We start from the raw sequence: 18,429 nt of genomic DNA on the forward strand, positions 1-18,429 counted from the left end.
TGACTCCCGTGTGCTCTGGGGGATCTGGAAGGATTCTCTGAGAGAGGAAGGTTTCAGCTGAAATCTTAAGGATAAGCAATGTGAGCCAAGTAGAATGGGAAAAAGTGGGACTAGCATGTGCAAAGGTCCTGGGGTAGAAAGAAGCTGGTGCATTTGAGAAACTGAGAGAAAGTGTGTTAGACCAGGCCAATTCTGTAACAAACAACCCTTAAGTCTAAATGGTTAAACATATTAAAAATTTATTTCTCATTTTCTTCACAGTCTAATGTGGGTCAGATAGCTCGTCTTCAAGTGATGACTCGGGGATCCAGTTCCTTTCCACCTTCAACACTGCAGAAAATAAAAGAGAGTGGAGGATTGTGTGGGATGTGGCATGCGTCACTTCTGCTCACATCCATTGGCCCAGTGCTCATTCCAGGGCCCCACCCCGTCAGCCTGAGAGCTCAGGAAGAAGTGGGGGGCAGGGACAGAAGCTGGTGACCCTCAGCAGCTCCTGCCACAGGGAGGGGGACGAGGCCAGGCAAGTCCTTGATGGTCATGATTGGGACCTGTGTCTGTAGTCTTGGAGCAAGACTGGACTTGCACTTGGCCACAGATCTAGGAAGGTAGTAACATATGGGCAGTTGCCAGCCGTGACCACCATGGCCTCTTCCAGAAGGAAGGAGCCATCATGCTCAGAAACCATTCTGGAACGTGGAACCTACCAGAACCATTAGGATGGTCAGGTTCCCATGCACAGCGTGGAGGCGTGGCCCTGGCCATCGAGTCAGCCTCACTCCCTTGGCCTTGTTGCTCCAGCTCCGGTGTCCTTGGGAGAGATGAAGGGGTTTGGCGGGGGGGACTGAATGGAAAATGACACTCTCAGCTTTCAACAGACCAAGCAGGTCACTCTCAGAGCTCTGGTTTCAGGGGAGAGTGATCCCCAAGGTATGTCTAGGCTCCAGTTTCTAGGGAGTCTGGGCTAGCCTTGTGAGTTTGGCTGTCTAATGAAGGGCTCTGGGCCAATGGGGGGCCAGAGACTGCCTGGGATTTGCTAACAGGGATTTGCTAACCCTGAGCCCAGATCACAGCCCCTAGGGGCCTCTTTCCTCTGCCCTCCCCAGCCTGTTTTGGGGTTCCTAGGCTTGCCTTGTGGGTTCTAGGACACCCCCAGTTGGGCAAACACTGAACCCCAGGGCCTGGGATCAAGATCTCCAAGTAGGGCAGTCCTGGAAATCTTTGTGCTATTTGCAGGATGGGGGCAAGCATTTCGGCATCCTAGGTGGTTTCTCTGATTTTCCGTAGCTGAGAGGCAATGAGACATAGTAGGAAGAGGCCTGGCTTTTCAATAAGATGGACTGGGTTGGAATCCTGCCTTTGCCCATGACCAGCTGTGTGACCTCGATCAAGCTACTTAACTTCTCTGAATCTGTTTCCTCATCTGTAGGGCAGCGGGATTTAGTACCTGCCTGGCAAAGCTGTGGAGAAAAGTAAATTAGATAACCAGTAGGTGCTCAGTAAATGATAACCATCATCACCTTGTGGAAGAGAACCAAGACGGGAGGGGTGGGAGCCACACAAACTCCTCCCCCCACCCCGAGACACACACAGACACACACACACAGGCACACACACACACTGCGCACACATCTTTCTTGCAGCTGCAGCCAAAGGGATCCTGTTAAAATGTGTGTCAAATCATGTCACTCCTCTGCTCAAAGTCCCCCAGTGATCTCTCACCCAAAGTCAAAGCCAAAGCCTTCACAGAGGCCACAGGCCTTCCGTGGTCTGCCCCCTCCCTTTCCCTCTCCGGCCTTGTCTACTGCCAAGCTCCCCTTGTTCCCCGGGCTTTCTGTGGCTCCAGGACACCCAGGCACACTCCTGCCCTGGGGTCTTGGTATCACCATCCCCTCTGCCTGGAATGCGTTTTCCCCAGACCTTTGTCTGCTTGGTTTGTTCCCTCTTCTTCCCGTCTTTGCTCAGATGCCATCCTGTTGGTGAGGCCTCCCTGGCCACTCTGTTTTAAATGGGGTCCTCATTCCTCCTCGTCCCTTCCTTGCTTTGTCTCCTCCATAGCCTGATCATTGCCTGACACACCGAAATGCGTTTTCTTGATTATCTCCACTCACAGGAATGCAAGTTCCACAAAGGCAGGGTTTTTTGTCTATGATGTTCACATTCATAGCCATCCCCAGTGCCTGGACATACAAGTAGGGGCTTGACGTTTGTTGAATGAATACCTGAATGATGCTGAGGACTCAGGTTCTGGCCGGTGCAGGTAAGGGGAGTGGGCCACGGCACGAAGGATATTGTCGCTTTCCTTTTTGGCCAAATGAGGGAGCTGGACTAGACCCTCAGGAGATCACGAACCATGGGAACTGTGTGCATCACTGAGCGAGTTCCAGCCTCCATGCACTTTTCTGGGATGAGGGTCACTGGCTTCTTACAGACATTTAACAGAGCCTGTGATCTCCCAGAGGAGCTAAGCACCCTCCCAGCTCTGACATTTCTTTGTTGGCTCTAATACGTGCAAATCCTTGCTTTCTAAGAACCTACGAGGCCAGCATTCCATGATCTTATTCAAGTCTCAGCAGCCACAGTGGCTCCAAAGATCAGCAGGGGGGCATCGGTGGGGGTGGGGAAACAGAGGGGCCTTGGCAGGGTCAGTGGGTCAGGGGTCTGGGGTGCTTGTGGGGGCACGGGAGGGGCGACAAAGGAGACTTCTACATTACACGTGCTGTTTTCTTCCTTTTATTTAAAAGAAAATAGATTTAAAGCAAGTATGACAAAATGTGAGCAATTGTCAGCGCTGGATTCTGGGCACAGGGGTGTTTATCACAGACGGCTTTGTACTTTTTCTGAATTTCAAAAATTTATTTTAAAAATACAGATTTGGAGGTGGGCAGGACAGTTATAGCTCATGATTAGGAACAGAGAGGCCGTTTTGGGGGGCCGAGGGGCCTGTTCCTTGGACATTTTTCCAGCGCACGTGGGCAGAGGGGCTGGCCGGGATCTGGGCCCATTCCTAGAGCTGTCAGAGCCCCTCCCTGCGCCCAGGTTTCAGTTTCCTGCCTTCCCAGGGAGTGGGGAAAGGCTGAGAGGCCCCGTGCTGGGGGTGAAGCTAATTCATTAGTGACGCCTTGACAAGGACTGGGCGCCCGCAGTGACAGTGTGATTCATCAACACGATTGCCCCACTGTCAGCCTGCGTGGGCCCGGAACGGCAGTACATTCTACCTTTACTCACTGAGAAGGGCCTGGTGGGAGGCGAAGGTACAGCATCTACCCAGAGCAAGAAAAAGACTCGAAGAAAGAAGAGGGCTGGTCCCCTGCACCCTTGAACCCAGGAAGCTCTGCCAAGCCTGGTGCTGGCGTTGCAGGGGCTCATGCAGTTCCTGCCCATGCTGGCAGAGCCCAGGAGGGCTGCCTGGTGCTGGAGCGCCAGCTCCGAGCATGTGGTGAGGGGGGCTGGCTGGGCTTCCTCCTCCACAGCAAATGTTCCCTTGGGGAAACTGCTGGGGGAGGGTGGGCAGGAGGAGGTGGGGGGTTGTGGGGGAGGTGCTCATTCTTATCCCGGCTGCCTGGCTGGGTTTTCCTCAGCCTTCTGGTGTCTGAGGTGTCACCTTTTCCCAGTTCTCCCAAATGAGTAGAAGGGAGAAAGTTGGACTGGGGCTTAGGTGGGGTCTGGAAGGAGCTTGAAGTCCCTCTGGCTGGGGCTCAGAATTCTCCTACATCCCAGATCTGGTGTCTGGGTCCCACTTATTCTCTGTCCGGGTCTTCTACCTCAGCTTGCATCTTATCAGTCTTCGTTCCAGGACAGGGGTCCAAGGCTAGCTCCTGGCTCAGAGCAGTACCCGTCTCTATGTTCACCCCATGACACCCCTTGCCTGATTACAACTACTATTGCTCTGCTCTTTCGTTTCTTTATCCAACACATAGATATCGAGTATCTGAGAAAAAGATGCCAGGAGCAAAAAAAGGTACACACTGAATAATTCCATTTATATGAAATTCAGGAGCAGGCAAAACTGATCCATGATGATAGAGGTCAACATCATGGTTGCCTCTGGGATTGACTGGAAGAGGCAGGTGTGAGGGAACTCTGAGTGATGGAAATATTACATGGGTGTTTACATTCGTCAAAACTCACCAGACTCTACACTTATGATCTATGCATTTCACTCTATGTAAAGTTCGCCTCCATCTTTTAAAATGTTGATAATTTTCATGGAATGACTACTATGTGCCAGACCCTGTGCCAGCAGGGAAGGAGACAAGCTTACCTGCCCCAGCCAGCTTACATTTCAGGGGTTGTAGTTTTCATCCTCTCCTTGCACTGGCCCCTGCTGTCTGCCCTTGGGCTGGCCTCCTTCCCAGATTGTAGTGGAGATGGGAGTGGGGGTGGGTCAGAGGGCAAGACGCCGTCTAGAGGTCTGTCCCTGCAGCCAATTACATGGTCACACCCACCAAGGTGGGAAGGCAGGATGGAGGAGGCCTGGAGCCTGCAGACTTGACTTCCTGGCTGTACACTCTACTCGCTGTGTGACCTTCAGCAAGTTGCCTGCCTAATCCCTCTGGGGCCACTTTCCTCATCTTTCCTGTGGGATTAATAATGCCTTTGTCGTAAGAGTTAGACTGAGGCTCTGCTGTGAGAAAATTCATGGACAGAGGTGGAGTCATTGTTTCCATTTATTGGAGTGGTACTTGGTTAAGAGCAAAAGTTGGAGAGTCAGACTAGTTTCTCCATCTTTAAAATTGGGGCAAGGAGGGTACCTACCTCATAGACTGTGGCAAGGACTCAGCGCAATGCTTTCAGCATAGTGCTGGGCCCATGGCAGGCTGGCAATAAACCAGAGGGAGTGTTTCTGCTGGCAGCTCTGGCAGGAGGGCTTGGTGCAGGAGGGGAGAAGTCATGGGCAAAAAGCTGTAGGTGGGAGCGTGAGCAAGAGGAACGGTTCCAGAACGAGCGTGGTCATCACTGGTGGTGCTCAAAGGCGCTCGTGTGCGCCAGTCCTCCGTCCACCGCAGCCACACACCGACCTTGAGCATAGCTGGAGGGACTCGGCAGGAGAGGGGGGTGTGAGTGCACGAACCAGGAACCTGCTGTGCACTGCGGGTGCACTGGGCGGGGGAGGGGGGCGGAGCCAAGCTTGGGTCCCCGCAGATCCTCAGCTGTGACCCAGTCTGAAAAAGCCCAGAAAGGAACAATGGTCTGAGTTACTATCCTAAAGTGACCCCAGCGGGAAGACTGGGCCCACGCCGCTGGACACGAACGGCCGGCAATGACCGCGCCCCTCAGTCCGTCCTCGAGAGCCACTTTTCCAGAGTCCTGGGTCGCGCGCCGGCGTTTCCTCGGTCCTTGGCTCCTTCTTCTTGGACTTGCAGCTCTGGACGCACACAACCGCACACCAAACGGCTCGCTGTGGCTGGAAGTGTAGACAGCGTCTGTCGTCGGGTCTGTGCTGGCACGGTGCCAGGTTTGCGGACAGCGGATCTTGGGTTCCCTCGGCGAGCGCTGGCTCCGGGGCTGGTCGGGTGGGAACACGGGGCGCGAGCCCCGGCGCCCGTACCCCGCTCTGGTGGCACCTTGGCCCCGCCCCGCCCTCCCTCCGCCTCATTGGCAGCCGCACGCGCGTCGGGGGTTGCCAGGGCAACGGGTCTCCGAGTTGCAAGTCAGTGCTAACCTGAGCCAGTCGGCCTCCGGCGGAGGGAGCAGGGGAGGCCGGAGGGCGGGCGGCGGAGCGCGGCGCGTGGCGCGCGGCGCGCGGCGGCTGGGCCCCAGGAGGGCGCCTCCTCCCAGCCAGGCACGGCCCCCCTCCCGGCGCAGGGGCAGGCCGGGGCGGGGGGCCCCGGAGCCGGCGCGGCCTTGGCCCCGTCGAGGAGGCCGGGGGGTCGCGAGGGCGGGGCGATGCCGGGCGGCGGCGGCGGCCCCGGCCGGGGCCCGTGACCATGGGCATAGCCGAGTCCACGCCGGACGAGCTGCCATCGGACGCGGAGGAGCAACTGCGCAATGGCGAGCAGCAGTTGGAGCTGAGCGGGAGGCGCCTGCGGCGGCTGCCCAGCGCCGTGTGCGCGCTGAGCCGCCTGCAGAAGCTGTACGTGAGCGGCACGGGGCTGCGCGAGCTGCCCGAGGAGATCGAGGAGCTGCGCGAGCTGCGCATCCTGGCGCTCGACTTCAACAAACTCGAGCGCCTGCCCGACGGTCTGTGTCGCCTGCCGCGCCTCACGCGCCTCTACCTGGGCAGCAACCGGCTGCCGGCGCTGCCCGCCGACTTCGCGCAGCTGCAGAGCCTGCGCTGCCTCTGGATCGAGGGCAACTTCCTGCGGCGTTTCCCGCGGCCGCTGCTGCGCTTGGTGGCGCTGCAGTCGCTGCAGATGGGCGACAACCGGTTGCGCGCGCTGCCCGCGGAGCTGCCGCGCATGACGGGCCTGCGCGGCCTCTGGCTCTACGGCAACCGTTTCGAGGAGTTCCCGCCCGCATTGCTGCGCATGGGCCGCCTGCACATCCTCGACCTAGACCGCAACCGCCTGGGCGGCTTCCCCGACCTGCACCCGCTGCGCGCTCTGCGCGTCTTCTCCTACGACCACAACCCGGTCACTGGGCCCCCCCGCGTCGCCGACACGGTCTTCCTTGTGGGCGAGGGCGCCGTCGAGCGCATGGCCGAGCGCGACGAACCCACGCCCCGGCCGCCGCCGCGGCGCCCAGCGCGGGCCTTTGACGATGAGGAGGAAGAAGACCTGCTCATAGGGGGCGGGAGCTCCCGGGCTCTGGGGCCCCCCGTGGACAGCCTCTGCGCCCTGGAAGCAGCTCCAGGACTGGGCACCTGAGCCTGTGCCCTGGGTGTTGGGCCTCGGCCACTCTGGGAGGAGGGCCTCTGGGAAGGTTTGTGGGAACGGTGGGTCCCTACTTGGGGCAGAGAAGGGGTCTCTTTGGGCAAGCTGCCGGGGACAGGCAGGCCTGGGGGCCATCTTCAGACATTCCAAGGTAATGAAAAGACTGCCTACTGGCTGGTCTCTGGGCGGTCTTCAGGCCAAGAAGTCCTGGTTCCGTCCAGTTCTTATAGCTCCGTCTGGTCCCTGATAGAGTCACTGACAACACAGTAGTAAAGGCACCAGCTTCTTCCTGGAACCAGGGTCACCACTGACCATGGAATCATCCCCTTGGCTGAGTCTGGAAGCTCAGGGCACCCACCAACCTCCCTCCTCCTGGAGTCTGGATCTTCTAGGTCCACCCTTTCTGGTGTAGGAGCCGCTACCTCTGGAGTGGACCACATGCCTGCTTGAGGCAGAACTGCCCCCAGAAGAAGGCCTGGCCCAGGGGCAGGGGCTTGGAGTTGGGGCTGGTGCCCAGGACAGACAGGTGTGGGAAACCGGGATTGGGGCCCTAACACCACAGCTGCCCTTGTTCCTCCACCAGGGCTCATGGTACATACCTCCTTCCCCAGGTCCCCTAAGTTTTGTGTGGGAAAGGGGGGACTCAGAAGGCAAGGTCTCTGCCCTTGCCTTTTATTCTGTTCTCTTCTTCCAGCTTGTGCCTGGAATCTTGCTGGAAAGAGAACATTCCCTCCCTTCCCCACAGCCTGAGCCTTCCAGCTGTCAAGTTTGAAAAGAAGCCACTGTGCCTCTAGGGCCTCCTGCACTGGAGAGAGAGGCTCTCTCCTCTGGGCGGCTGCTCCAGTGTAGCCACTGCCTGTACTCTCCATTCCCTTAAATGGGCACCATCGGGGTGGCTGGCATGGCGTGGGGCATGGGACGAGCACTGTGTGCCTCCACTCCGTCACCAGGACAGCCTCCGGGGGTGAGGAGTGAGGCCTCGCTCTGCAATTCCCAGGGCCAGATCTTTCCCATCCAAGCAATAATGGGAGGAGGGCCCAGGGCCAGGGCCACTCAGGGACACTGTCGGGGGCAGGGCCCCCCCATGGTAGCGTTTTCTTTAGGAAGAAAAAAAAAAAAAAAACTGGCTGTAAACATAAATTATATTTCTCGGAGAAAGAATGTTCGTTTCCCACATGCCTGTTTATTTATAAGCCCTGGGAGCACTGGGTCCCGTTGCTGTGGGGACCGTGGACTCCCTCTGGCACTGCCCTCTGTCCATGTGCTCCAGCTCTATGTCACAGTGGCCCTGGCCAACTGTTGTGTCCTGTCTGGGGAACAAGAGCTTGTCTTCAGTCACAAATGGCTTTGGCTGCTCAAGACTGCTCTCTCATCTGGTTGTATCTTACTCTCTGCCACCTGGCCACCGGCCCTCACCCCCAGTCCCCCTTCCTTGGTCTTCTCCAGCTTAATTCTCAAATTCCCGACTCTTAATATGTTTTTGAATCTCAAGCTTGGCTGACCTTTCTCTGTTCTTTCACTGGCACTGACCCCCATCCTGCCTGTCTGTGACTCTGTTCTTCCCTCTTTCCATCTCCCTGGCTCCATTTTCCTCTCTCTGTCTCTCCCTCTTAGTCTTTTTTTTTTTTTTTTTAACTCAGTCATTACTTTCTCCCCTCATTGTTCAGGAAAAAAATGTTTAAATATTTAGAGAAAGAGAGAAAATTGTAAAACCTCAAGCCTAGAGGCCCATCTCCCTTGAGAAGATGCTGCCAGGCCACCATCACCATGGCAACAGGGATGATGTCATACAAGGCCCAAAGGTCAGGCCTGGCCCAGCAGCTCTGCTGGCCACTGGGCTGGACCTGGGGGTTAGGAGGAGGCTGGGGATGGATCTGAAGGAGTCAGCTTGGGAGAGTGAAGGCCTCCAATGGACAGAAAGTGCTCTTAGGGTGGGAAAGATTGGAGGCTGCCTCCTTCTCAAGGAGGAAGAGAAGTGCGGGGGTTGGCTGCAGACCTTGTCCCTCCCAGGGCTCCTCAGGTGCCCATGCTCCCCCTGTTGAGGCTCCATCAGGGCCAATGGTCCCTCCTGGGGTCTTGGAACTTGCAGGAAAGAACTTGAGTTCTCAGTCACTCAGGTGGAGTAGGAGTGTCAGCCATCCAGACTGTCCTCTTGCCCCGTGATTCCTATGATAGCATATTCCCCTGGGCCTAGAATCAGAAGGCATGGATTTCAGTCCTGGGACTTCCCTGGTGGCACAGTGGTTAGGAATCTTCCTGCCAGTGCAGGGGACACGGGTTCGATTCCTGGTCCGGGAAGATCCCACATGCCGCGGAGCAACTAAGCCCGTGCGCCACAAGAGCCACAACTACTGAGCCTGCGTGCCACAACTACTGAAGCCCGCGCACCTAGATCCCGTGCTCCGCAACAAGAGAAGCCACCGCCATGAGAAGCCCTTGCTTGCCGCAACTAGAGGAAGTCCGTGCGCAGAAACGAAGACCCAACACAGCCAAAAATAAATAAATAAAAATTAATTAAAAAAAAGAAAAAAGAAAGCATGGATTTCAGTCCTAGTTCTACTATTGACCGGGAGACCTTAAGCAAGTCATGCCCCTCGCTGCCCCCCAGGCCTCAGTTTGTCCATCTGCACACAAGGAGCGGGGTTTATTTAGAGCTGATGCTGCAGCTCAGCGCTCCATACAACCTGGTGTTTGTCCACCTTCCCTTCATGCAAATCTTAGAGGTAGGGGGGCGGGGTGCAGGGGAGCCGCAGTTATCCTGGAATAACTGCCAGCCCAGATTCCCTTCCTCTCCCTGGTCTGTTTCCCTGTGCCTCTTCCCCCGTTGCACTCGCCCGGAGGACTCTAGATACGGGCAAAGGCCCTGTGATAAGTCCCCCTGGGCCATCCCGAGGCACACAGGGCTGTGCCGTTTTGCATTGTCAAGGACGGCACCCTTATCCACAGCCGCTCGCCAGCCAAGCAGGGCTGCTGAGGCCGAGTTTCTCCGCAGGGAAAGAGGAGAGAAATCTGTTACGGGCCCGGGAACCAGCTCTGCTGCTTGCTTGCCCTTCACTATCAAGAGCCGCTTTCTCTCGGGAAGTTAGAGAGTTGGGTTAAAGTGGGTGCTGATGCCTGGTTCGAGAGCGCTACTGAGGGTCTCTGTCTCCATGTAGAAATGGGGGAGACTAGGATAGGAAAGGAGCTGTTGCCGGGGAAGCTGGGCGTCACAGCTCTCCTTGGTGATGAAGAGAGCACTGTATTCGGAGTCTTAGCCCGCCTGCTCCCCACCCCCATCTGCCTGTTGGGGACTTCTCACTTGGCCTTGGGGGAGCAGGGAGAAAGGGAGATGACTTTTGTAGGGGCACTTGTAACAGTGGCCACATCGACGGTTCCGCACGTTGTTGGGGGGACAGTCAGGGGTGGGTGGGCCATGGGGGAGCAGGGCAGAGGCCAAGGGAGTTGGCAGATCAGACCAGGAAGGCAGGCTGTGGGGACTGTGGTGAGGCCAGAGCAGAGGCAGCGATGGGGCAAGGGACAGGCCTGGGGAGGAAAGTGGCTTGCCCATAAATGGGTGTTAGGCCTCCTAACCCAATGCTCAATCCGCGCCACAGGAGAGCCTCTCTGTCCATGGCTGGTGGTCAGGTTTGGGTGTGGAATAAGTGGGAATCGTAGCCTGTCTTCCTCCCGGGGCCTCCCAACAGCCAGACCTGCTGGCCGGCGGAGCAGCAGAGATTGGATCCTTTCCTGGCTTCGTTACTGCCATCCCCCTCTTCCCATCCACGCTCAGGGGCTTCGGAAAGCAGGAGGGCAAGGTGCTCGGGACCTGGGGGCCCTGCCCAGAAGCACCTCCGTCGCATCCAATGCCACCACATCAGCTTGCTCAGCCATCGCCCCAGAGCTTCCTTAAGACACCTGGGCACTCTCGTTCTGAGGATGGACATTTATTAGCACACCCGAGTGCGCTGCCCAGAACATGTATTCAGACAGGGATCCCTGCCCAGGGGGGCTCACAATCTAAAGGCGACACCACACATACACACAGGACACAGACACAGAGAGCGGGGCATCTTCAAGGGACACAGATGGTTGGGGAGACGCGGGCTGGGGCATATGGGGCGTGTTCAAGCGTTGTCCTTCTGGTTGTCTTTGTTGGAGAGGGAGAGGAGAGCAGGACGTGGCCTGAGAAGGCCTTCCAGAAAGCAGCGGAATCCAGGAGGGACTTGCAGGAGAAAGAACACCAGAGGGCACTGGTCCCAGCCACAGGGAGGGGTGGGGAGTCTCTGCAGGCATGGATGAAGAGAGACCCCCCAAAGTGGAGGCAGGAGAAGGCAAAAAGGCCAGGAGGAGGCCTGGAGCCCGTGGCATGGGGCTGCCACCTCTGCCAGGCCGAGCTGTCCTGCTTTCAAGCCTAGTTTTTCCAGAGCGAGCCTGAACAGAAGTCCTGGCAAGGAGTGCTCGTGAGGCTACCTCCCAGACCCTAGGGCTCCCTCCAGTCTCTGAGCCAGAGATCAGAACCTTTTAACGGGACATTTAAACCAAGCTGTCGGAAACTCATGGGGCAGAAGGGGAGAAAACGGGCAGCTTCAGGTGGGGGTACTTAGTGCAGGAGGCACGGTGGCCCCTTCACTCGGAGTGGGCAGGGGACACACGACAACAGAGGGCACTCATTTCTTGTGTGCCTGTAACAGATGTAGCACCTTCCTTCTGAAGCACCCCGAGAGCTGCCAGGCCTCGGCTTCTCCTGGGCTGTGTGTGAGAGGGAAGGGGAAAGGGCTGGGATGGTTATTGCTCTTCTGTGGACGGAGGGAACTGACACCAGGAGGAAGGAACTAGTTTGCCCGGGGCCACTGTGTCTGGAGAAGGAAGACGCTGGGGCCCAGCTTCTCAGGTCCTCAGGCTAGGACTGGCCTTGGGTGCTTTTAAGTTGGAGAGACTTTTAACAATCCTAAAGGATGAAACCAGAAAAGGATGGAGAGAAGCTGCAGGTCCAGCCAACAGACCCAGAGCTTTGCAGGGAACAGAAGGAGGAGGACGTGCTGGCCTGAAACAACAGTGGCCCAGCCAGAGTTCAGGTGCTGGTGGGGAAGGTGGAGGGTCTCCCTTTGGTTTGTCTGACCTGCCTTGGAGGGTGGTTCCCCTGGGAACTGAGGAAGGGGATGTCGGGCTGGGTGAGCTAGAGGGGCACCCCTCAGGCCCCGAGTAGACTCCACTCCCAATAAGCCTTGCTTTAGGCCTGATCCAGGGGGTATGGCTGCTCCTCTGCTTTCTGGGTAGCTGGTGGGCTCATATGCTCAACCTGAGGATGGGCTGGAAGGGCCTCATCACCCGTGAAGCCAAATCCCAAAGGTGACAGGTGAGGGGAGATGCAGCCCCAGGCTCCCCATCCCCTCACCCCACTGCTTCTTCCCCTGCGAGGAGAGGGAGAGCTAGGACCCACGGAGGAAACAGCCAAGGCCCTACTTTTTCACAATCCTTTATTAATCAGAACAGGCCTTGCCACAAAAAGCAGGGCCCATTCCCACAAAAATATGATTTTGCAAAGAGGAAATCTTGCTGGCTTAGAGGGTGCGTGTGGTGGAAAAATTTTGTATGATTCTTTTTTTCCTTTTTTTTTCTTCAGTTTTCCTTCATTTCTCTTCGCTGCAAATTTTTTTGTGATAGTGGGTTTTTGTTGTTGTTGTTGTTTTTATAAAACGCTTGCACTCAAGGACTCAAACACAATACAAACAGCGACCACCAATCCCCACCCCTGGGACCCCAGAGGGGCTGGAGATTCTGGGGGCTTCCCTTGGTTTTTTTTGTGGCTGTTTTCCTTGTCCCTTCCCTGGCGTCTGGCGCCGGTGGGCAGGTACGGGGTCCTGGAGCAGGTGGAATTTGTACAGCAGTTACGTGGGGAGATGGTCACAAGAAAGGATACCTGAATAAGATAATGATTAAGTCTAGGGCGCCCACAAAGATGGCAGATGACCGCTCATGAAGGGACCGGGGACACAGTGGAGAAGAGATAGATGGGCCCAGGCAGGCCTCAGCTATCCCTGGAGGCTCTGTGGGGGGCGGGGAAGGCGGGCCTTGCCTTCGGGCTACGGTAATAATACTTTACTCACGGGTAGCACCTTCAGAATCCTCCTGCCTCCACCCCCACGTCAGGTGACAGCGGCCTTACAACCTCCCCTATGAGGTAGGTGAAGTAGTATTACCATCATTTTACAGATGGGGAAACTGAGGCCCCGGGAGTGTGGGTGATTTGTCCAAGGTCCTAGGATGGTGACAGGGCACGAGGGCCCTCCCCCCACCCTCAAGTTCCCCCTTTCCTTGTTCTTCTATAGCCTTAGACCGCCCCCGCCCTCACCCCATACCACCCGCTGCTTCCCTTGCTAGCCCACACTGCCTTTGGCCCACCATTTGCCACCCCTCCCCCGCGTCCCGGAGCTCAGGGTGCCCGTCGCGGTTGGAGAACCCCAGGTCCGGTTCATCGACGTGCTTGGGTGGAGTCAGATTTGGAACGGGCACGGCCTGGAGACGCTCTCTTTATGTGATTGGCTAAGAGCTTCGGGGACCGGGCTCGGAAAACGGGGATGCAGCTGCCCCGCCCACTCAATGCAAGTTGGTTCAATCCCCGAGTGCTCTGTAGCAGACACCAGGGCCTGGGACGGGGATCGCTCTCCCACCGGCCTCCAGCGTGGAGGGGCACAGGATTCCAGCGAGGGATGGAGGATGGCCGATCCCCTCCGCTTCTCAAAGCTTCCAACAACACCCTTTCTTCGCTTCCACTGTCTCCGGGGTCGCTGCCCTCCCGCCCCCACTGGGGGCTGGTTCCCCAGCCTGCCCGATAAGGACCGTGCCACTGGGGCAGACCCCCATTTTAAGCAAAGCTACAATATGGAAAAATTGGGATTTATAAGGAATGTGGGTGACTGCTTTACGTTAGCACTCTTCACTCTACAAAATGATTCACCTACTTTGTATGATATTCCTCTAGACCCTTGGCGTTAGGGAGTAGGGGCGGGGGCGTGAGATTCTAGGTAAGAAACTTTTGATACGGGCAAAAATGTGAGCGTCTACTGCACAGAGCAAACGCTCAGCTCAAAGGGAAGTCTACTTAAGGAAAATGGTTCCCGACTACCTATGCTTCTGCCGTGCTAAGTGGGGGACCCTTTCCAGAGTCTCCTTCCTGGGGTGTCAGACCCATCTGGGGTTGCACTGTGCTCTCAGACCTCGTCCACAGACTGTAGTGTCAGGGCGCCACCTCGCGGTGTGTGCCAGGAATGTCAGGCCCAGGCTCGGGGACCCCTGGATTTGAGGCTGTCACCGGCTGTCTTGCATCAAAACCGGGACCGGCGTGGGGGTGAGTGGGCTTAAGCAGGGATCATCCCGAAATCTGCTGCCTCCAAGGGGATGCCAGTTCTCGTCTCTGCAGTAGCTGAGGCAGAGGAACCACAGCTTCTTTGTGTGGGGGCAACCTCAAAACTCACAGAATCCTGGTATGCTCCCTGCTTCCTCTGCCTGAACGGAGAGGGGCAGAAGGAGCTGCTCTGAGGGACCAGGAGCTGTGGGAAAGGTGAAAGGAAAGCCCTGGAGAAGGTCAAGTGATGGAAGATCAGAGACCACGACGGAATGAAAGGGAAGGTCTATGAGCACAGGGGATGGAGGGGTGGAGGTGCGTGGGTGGGGAGGTCTGCACAGAGACGAGGAAAGGGAAGGAAGCTGGAAGGCGTGGCAAACGTTGCCAACGTGGCTGGGATACAACATCTGGGAAGGCTGAGGGTGCCTTTGGATGAGGGTGTTAGGGAAGAGAGCTAGTGGGGGCTTGGGACCCCTGAGACAGAAGGGAGCAGGGGAGTCCTGGTGGAATGCGATACACACAGTAGGTGCCTGAAAGGCATGAACCGATGTTCAAGAGACGAAATCGCTGGGGAAGGAGCTAGTGGAGAGTTCTGGGGCGGCGGGGGTGGGGGAGAAGGAGGCAGCCCAGTTCTCAGCCCAGCTCCTGTCTGCCCCCTCTTCCCCACCCCACCCTGCCTCCATCCCTGCCTCTCCTCTCCCACCCCCTGGCTCTGTGCATTGACTTCTCAGCCTCCAGCCCTACCTCACTTCACGAAACCCTGCCCTCTCTGCATCGTCTTCAGCACTGCGGGCCCCAGGGAAACAGGGAGCGAGTTCCCCCACCCGCACACACGCACGCACGCACGCACACGTACACACACACGGTGAACACAACACAAGTACACAGGGCTGCGGCTCCAGGACCCCGGAGCGGGCTATATACTATCCTCGGCATTCAGGGCCCAGCCGGCACCTGAAACTGCCCTGGAACAGGCCTCTCTTGGTCGGGCCGGGGCTAAACGCCTCGACCTCCCCTCTCCTGGGCCCACGTTGGGGGCTGGGGAGGGGGCGGCCTTTCTCCACTCCAGGCACTGCCTTAAAGAAAACGGGGGACCGTGCCCACCTGGCGGGCCTCTGGAGGGATCTGCTCGTCTGCCCGTCTGGCTCTCGTGCTCCGCCCCCCACTTCTTTAGTATCGGCAAGTCAGGAAGGAAAGGGGCAAAGCAGGAAAATGGCTCCCAGAGCCCCTCCCCCAGAGCTGGACCGGTGGGGAATGGGGCTGGTTCTCCCTAGAAATGGGGCTGGATTCCTGGGACCCCTCCCTGGCCGAGCCCTCAGGATCCTTCCCTCACCCATGGCAGGGGGGCCAGGCCAGGCATTGTGCATAAAGTGGTGAGGGTATGATGGGGACCCAGGCCTTTGGCCCCCTGGGCCTCCCTTGGCCCCATTCAGGCCTTCAGCTGGTGCCACTGAGCCACAGGCTGCCGGGGACGGGCAATCATGTCCTTCCAGTGTTTCACCTCCCCGGGCCCACTCTTCCAGGACAGGTAGATCTGGGGAGAAAAGGAAGAGGACAGCATTAGTGGCACTCTCTGAGGCGCTGCCCCTTGTGTCATTATGGAAATGGAGTGTCAATGGTGGTGACACTCCATTTCCACAATGGCCTGTGATCATGGGGACCAAGGGGCTTCTGCCTGCAGTGACAACCTACCCCACAGAGGCCCCCCTCTTTTCCTTGTTGTGCCTCCCCTCGGGAGCCTGGGCATGTCTGGCCCTTCTGAATTAGACTCCCAGACTCTTCTGTGGTTTGGGATTGATGGGGATGGGGGAAGTTCTCTCCCACACCCTTCCCTCCCCCACCTGTTGGGCATGGCCTATCTCTCCTTACTGACAATCACTCCCACCTCCTGGGCACTTACTACACACCAGACACTGAGCTAGGGACTTTATATACATAGATCATCAAATCCTTACCTGTGAGGCAGGTATGTTATTATCCCCATTTTACAGATGGAGAAACTAAGGTACAGAGAGTTAAGAGACTGGCCCATAGTCACAGGATTTATGAGTGTTGCAGAGGGATTTAAATCTAGGTCTTTTGGGCTCTGTACTATTGGCCCAAGTCTACCTGCCTCTGTGTTAGGGGCCTCACAGACTCGGAGGGCTGTGTGCATGATCCCCGGGCTGACACCGGCCTTGTGACTGGTGATTAGCTAAGAGCATAGGGCTCTCTAAGCTACCCAGACCAAAGTGAGAACAAATCCACCTTCACCTTGGTTCAGCCAACAGAAGGTAAGACTGTTTCAAAGGGAGCTATAAGTGGTATCCAAAGAACACCCAACTCCAAAAGGCTAAGCTTCAGAAGAGCTTAGAAGTAGGTACGGTTACTTGGCCTGAGCTCGTCAAGGAAGGGCTCAGCAGGTCCTGCTAAGAACACATAGTCCCACTGGGGTGTGGGTGATGCTGTCCTGGGCACCTGTCCCACTTGTGACCACAGGTCGGCAAGTCATACTCCCTGGGCCTTGCTAGATGGCAGGCAGGGCCAGCTCTCCTCTTTGGGGCCAGCTGCTTCTCTTCCACCCCCAGCAGCTAGGTTCTCCATTCCTATCTGTCTGAGAGGTGTCTCCACCTCGGCCCCCTTCCCTGTGGGTGCCCAGGTCACCCCCTCTCATTTCCCTCATACAGGGCTGTGCCCTGGATGATCCATGTTCTCCCCTTACTTGCTCCTGGCATCTACCCTTCCCCTCTGCCTGCCCTGATCACTGGCTTCCTGCACTGTTCCTGGTCAAACTTCCAAGCCTAAATGGACACACATGCCCTTACTAAGAAGTTTTCAAAAATAACTCTCATTATAATAGTAGCTAATATATATGTTCCAAGTTCTGTGCTAAGCATCTCACCTGTGTTATTTAATCCTCCCAGCACACTGTGAGGTTAGGATTGTCTTACTCTCATTTCAAGAGGAGGAAATGAGGCTCATAAAGGTTATGACTGTTAAGAGGTGGAACTGGCACCTGGATCCAGGTAGTATGACTATCAAGCACATACTCTCAACACTAAGCCATAAACAAACACAGGACTAGACATTTCAAAGTAGAAAAGTGGATGCGTTTATGTCACAGAACCGTATCCTGCAAAAACTCAAGGCCAGGCATGGATTTGGAGTTAATATATGATGAGAGGTCACTTTCTACAAGGAGAATGTCCATGTATCTCAGGTAATTCTTATGCCACCCTGTGAGGTGCTGTAGGGTTGGTATTAGCAGCTCCATTTACAAATAAGAACGCTGAAGCTCACAGAGGCAAGTGACTTGCCCAAGGTCATACAGCTGTTGAAGAGCAGATGAGGTGGGAACCAAAGCCAGGTCTTTGGAACCTGACTACAGCTCTCAATACTTGCCTCACGCAGCTCACCCTCTGCAGACGGGATGCTGGGTGACATTGCTCCGATGTCCTTACCCTGTCAGAGGGTCCTGTCCAGAAAACCCTCTTTTGGGGATCCATGGCACTTTTTCCTACCACCTCCTTCTTTCCCTGCTCTTCCAGTGGTCTGTCCTGAACTGATGGACCCACAGTAGGATACTTAGGGAGAATCTCGTCCAATCCTCTCATTTTGAGATGAAACGGAGGCCCTGACAGGGGAAGGGACTGACCTTCTCTCTCCTGCTGTCCAGCCCTGTGCTCACCCACTACCCCGGCTGCTTCTTTTGAGGACAGACCCTTGCTGGGTGCCCCCCTACCTTGCCAATGACGTCGTTGCGGCTGAGCTTGTCCTTGTCCATGACGGTGATGATGATGGTCGTCTCCCTCAGCTTCTCCGTAGGGATGTCGAAGGCAAAGGACTCGTTGAAGATGGGGTTCAGGTTCCTCTTCATTGTCACCGTCTTCTTCTTCTCCACCCGCTTGTCCTTGTACATTAGCCACACCTTCACGTAGGGGTCTGGGGGACAGGTGGGGGAAGGGTCAGAGGAGCAGCGGGGGGAAGCTGGGGCAGGAGGGGCTGGGCGCTTTCCTCAGAGGGTGAGGAAAGCCCTAAGGAAGGAGGAGGGGGATCTGGGGGATCAGCAGATGGAGAAGCCGCGAGGGCCCTTAGCCATCACCTAGAGCCCTGCTGTGAACACGAATGAGAAGACTGAGAGGCCAGGTCTCACCCGAGGTCACGGGCAAGTAGTGTCGGAGCTGGGACTAGCACCCAGGTCTCCCCACCATCGTGTGCGCTTTCTTCCTGATTCTGGGAAGGACAGAATCCAAGATGATGCTGACCCTGAGGGCGCTCCAGAGACAGCGCCAGGGCTCTAGGGTAAAGGAGCTG

At 56.7% G+C, this 18,429-nt stretch overlaps 2 protein-coding genes and 1 long non-coding RNA gene across 13 annotated transcripts in view; 1 reads left to right on the forward strand and 2 right to left on the reverse strand.

Moving 5' to 3' along the window:
* Positions 1-222: 222 nt before the first annotated feature.
* On the reverse strand, positions 223-5,707 carry LOC132370854 (uncharacterized). The gene is made up of 2 exons (XR_009504706.1): positions 4,756-5,707; positions 223-330 (listed from the first exon to the last, which is right to left on the reverse strand). It is a non-coding gene; the product is annotated as an uncharacterized LOC132370854 (long non-coding RNA).
* Positions 5,708-5,750: 43 nt separating this feature from the next.
* LRRC10B (leucine rich repeat containing 10B) lies at positions 5,751-7,973 on the forward strand. The gene has a single exon (XM_059931715.1). It carries the CDS (start codon positions 5,928-5,930, stop codon positions 6,804-6,806), a length of 879 nt encoding a protein of 292 aa, XP_059787698.1. The 5' UTR covers positions 5,751-5,927; the 3' UTR covers positions 6,807-7,973.
* A 6,586-nt stretch (positions 7,974-14,559) lies between these two features.
* The window catches only part of SYT7 (synaptotagmin 7), a 59,774-nt gene continuing 55,904 nt past the window's right edge, over positions 14,560-18,429 (reverse strand). For 10 of the 11 annotated variants that reach the window (XM_059931727.1, XM_059931726.1, XM_059931725.1 and 7 more), the window contains 2 exons: positions 17,858-18,057; positions 14,560-15,670 (listed from right to left, as the gene is read on the reverse strand). In XM_059931727.1, coding sequence (XP_059787710.1) covers positions 15,566-15,670; positions 17,858-18,057 — 305 coding nt within the window. In that variant the 3' untranslated portion in view covers positions 14,560-15,565. Of the gene's footprint in view, positions 15,671-17,857; positions 18,349-18,429 lie in introns of those variants that run through there. The other variant, XM_059931721.1, reaches the window with a different exon arrangement.

The sequence above is a fragment of the Balaenoptera ricei genome, chromosome 8 (assembly GCF_028023285.1).
Source record: "Balaenoptera ricei isolate mBalRic1 chromosome 8, mBalRic1.hap2, whole genome shotgun sequence".
In the NCBI taxonomy this organism is placed as follows: Eukaryota; Metazoa; Chordata; class Mammalia; order Artiodactyla; family Balaenopteridae; genus Balaenoptera; species Balaenoptera ricei.

What these genes read in the sequence shown, in the direction of transcription:
- LRRC10B (XM_059931715.1), top strand. Translation starts at nt 5,928, where the DNA reads ATGGGCATAGCCGAGTCCACGCCGGACGAGCTGCCATCGGACGCGGAG.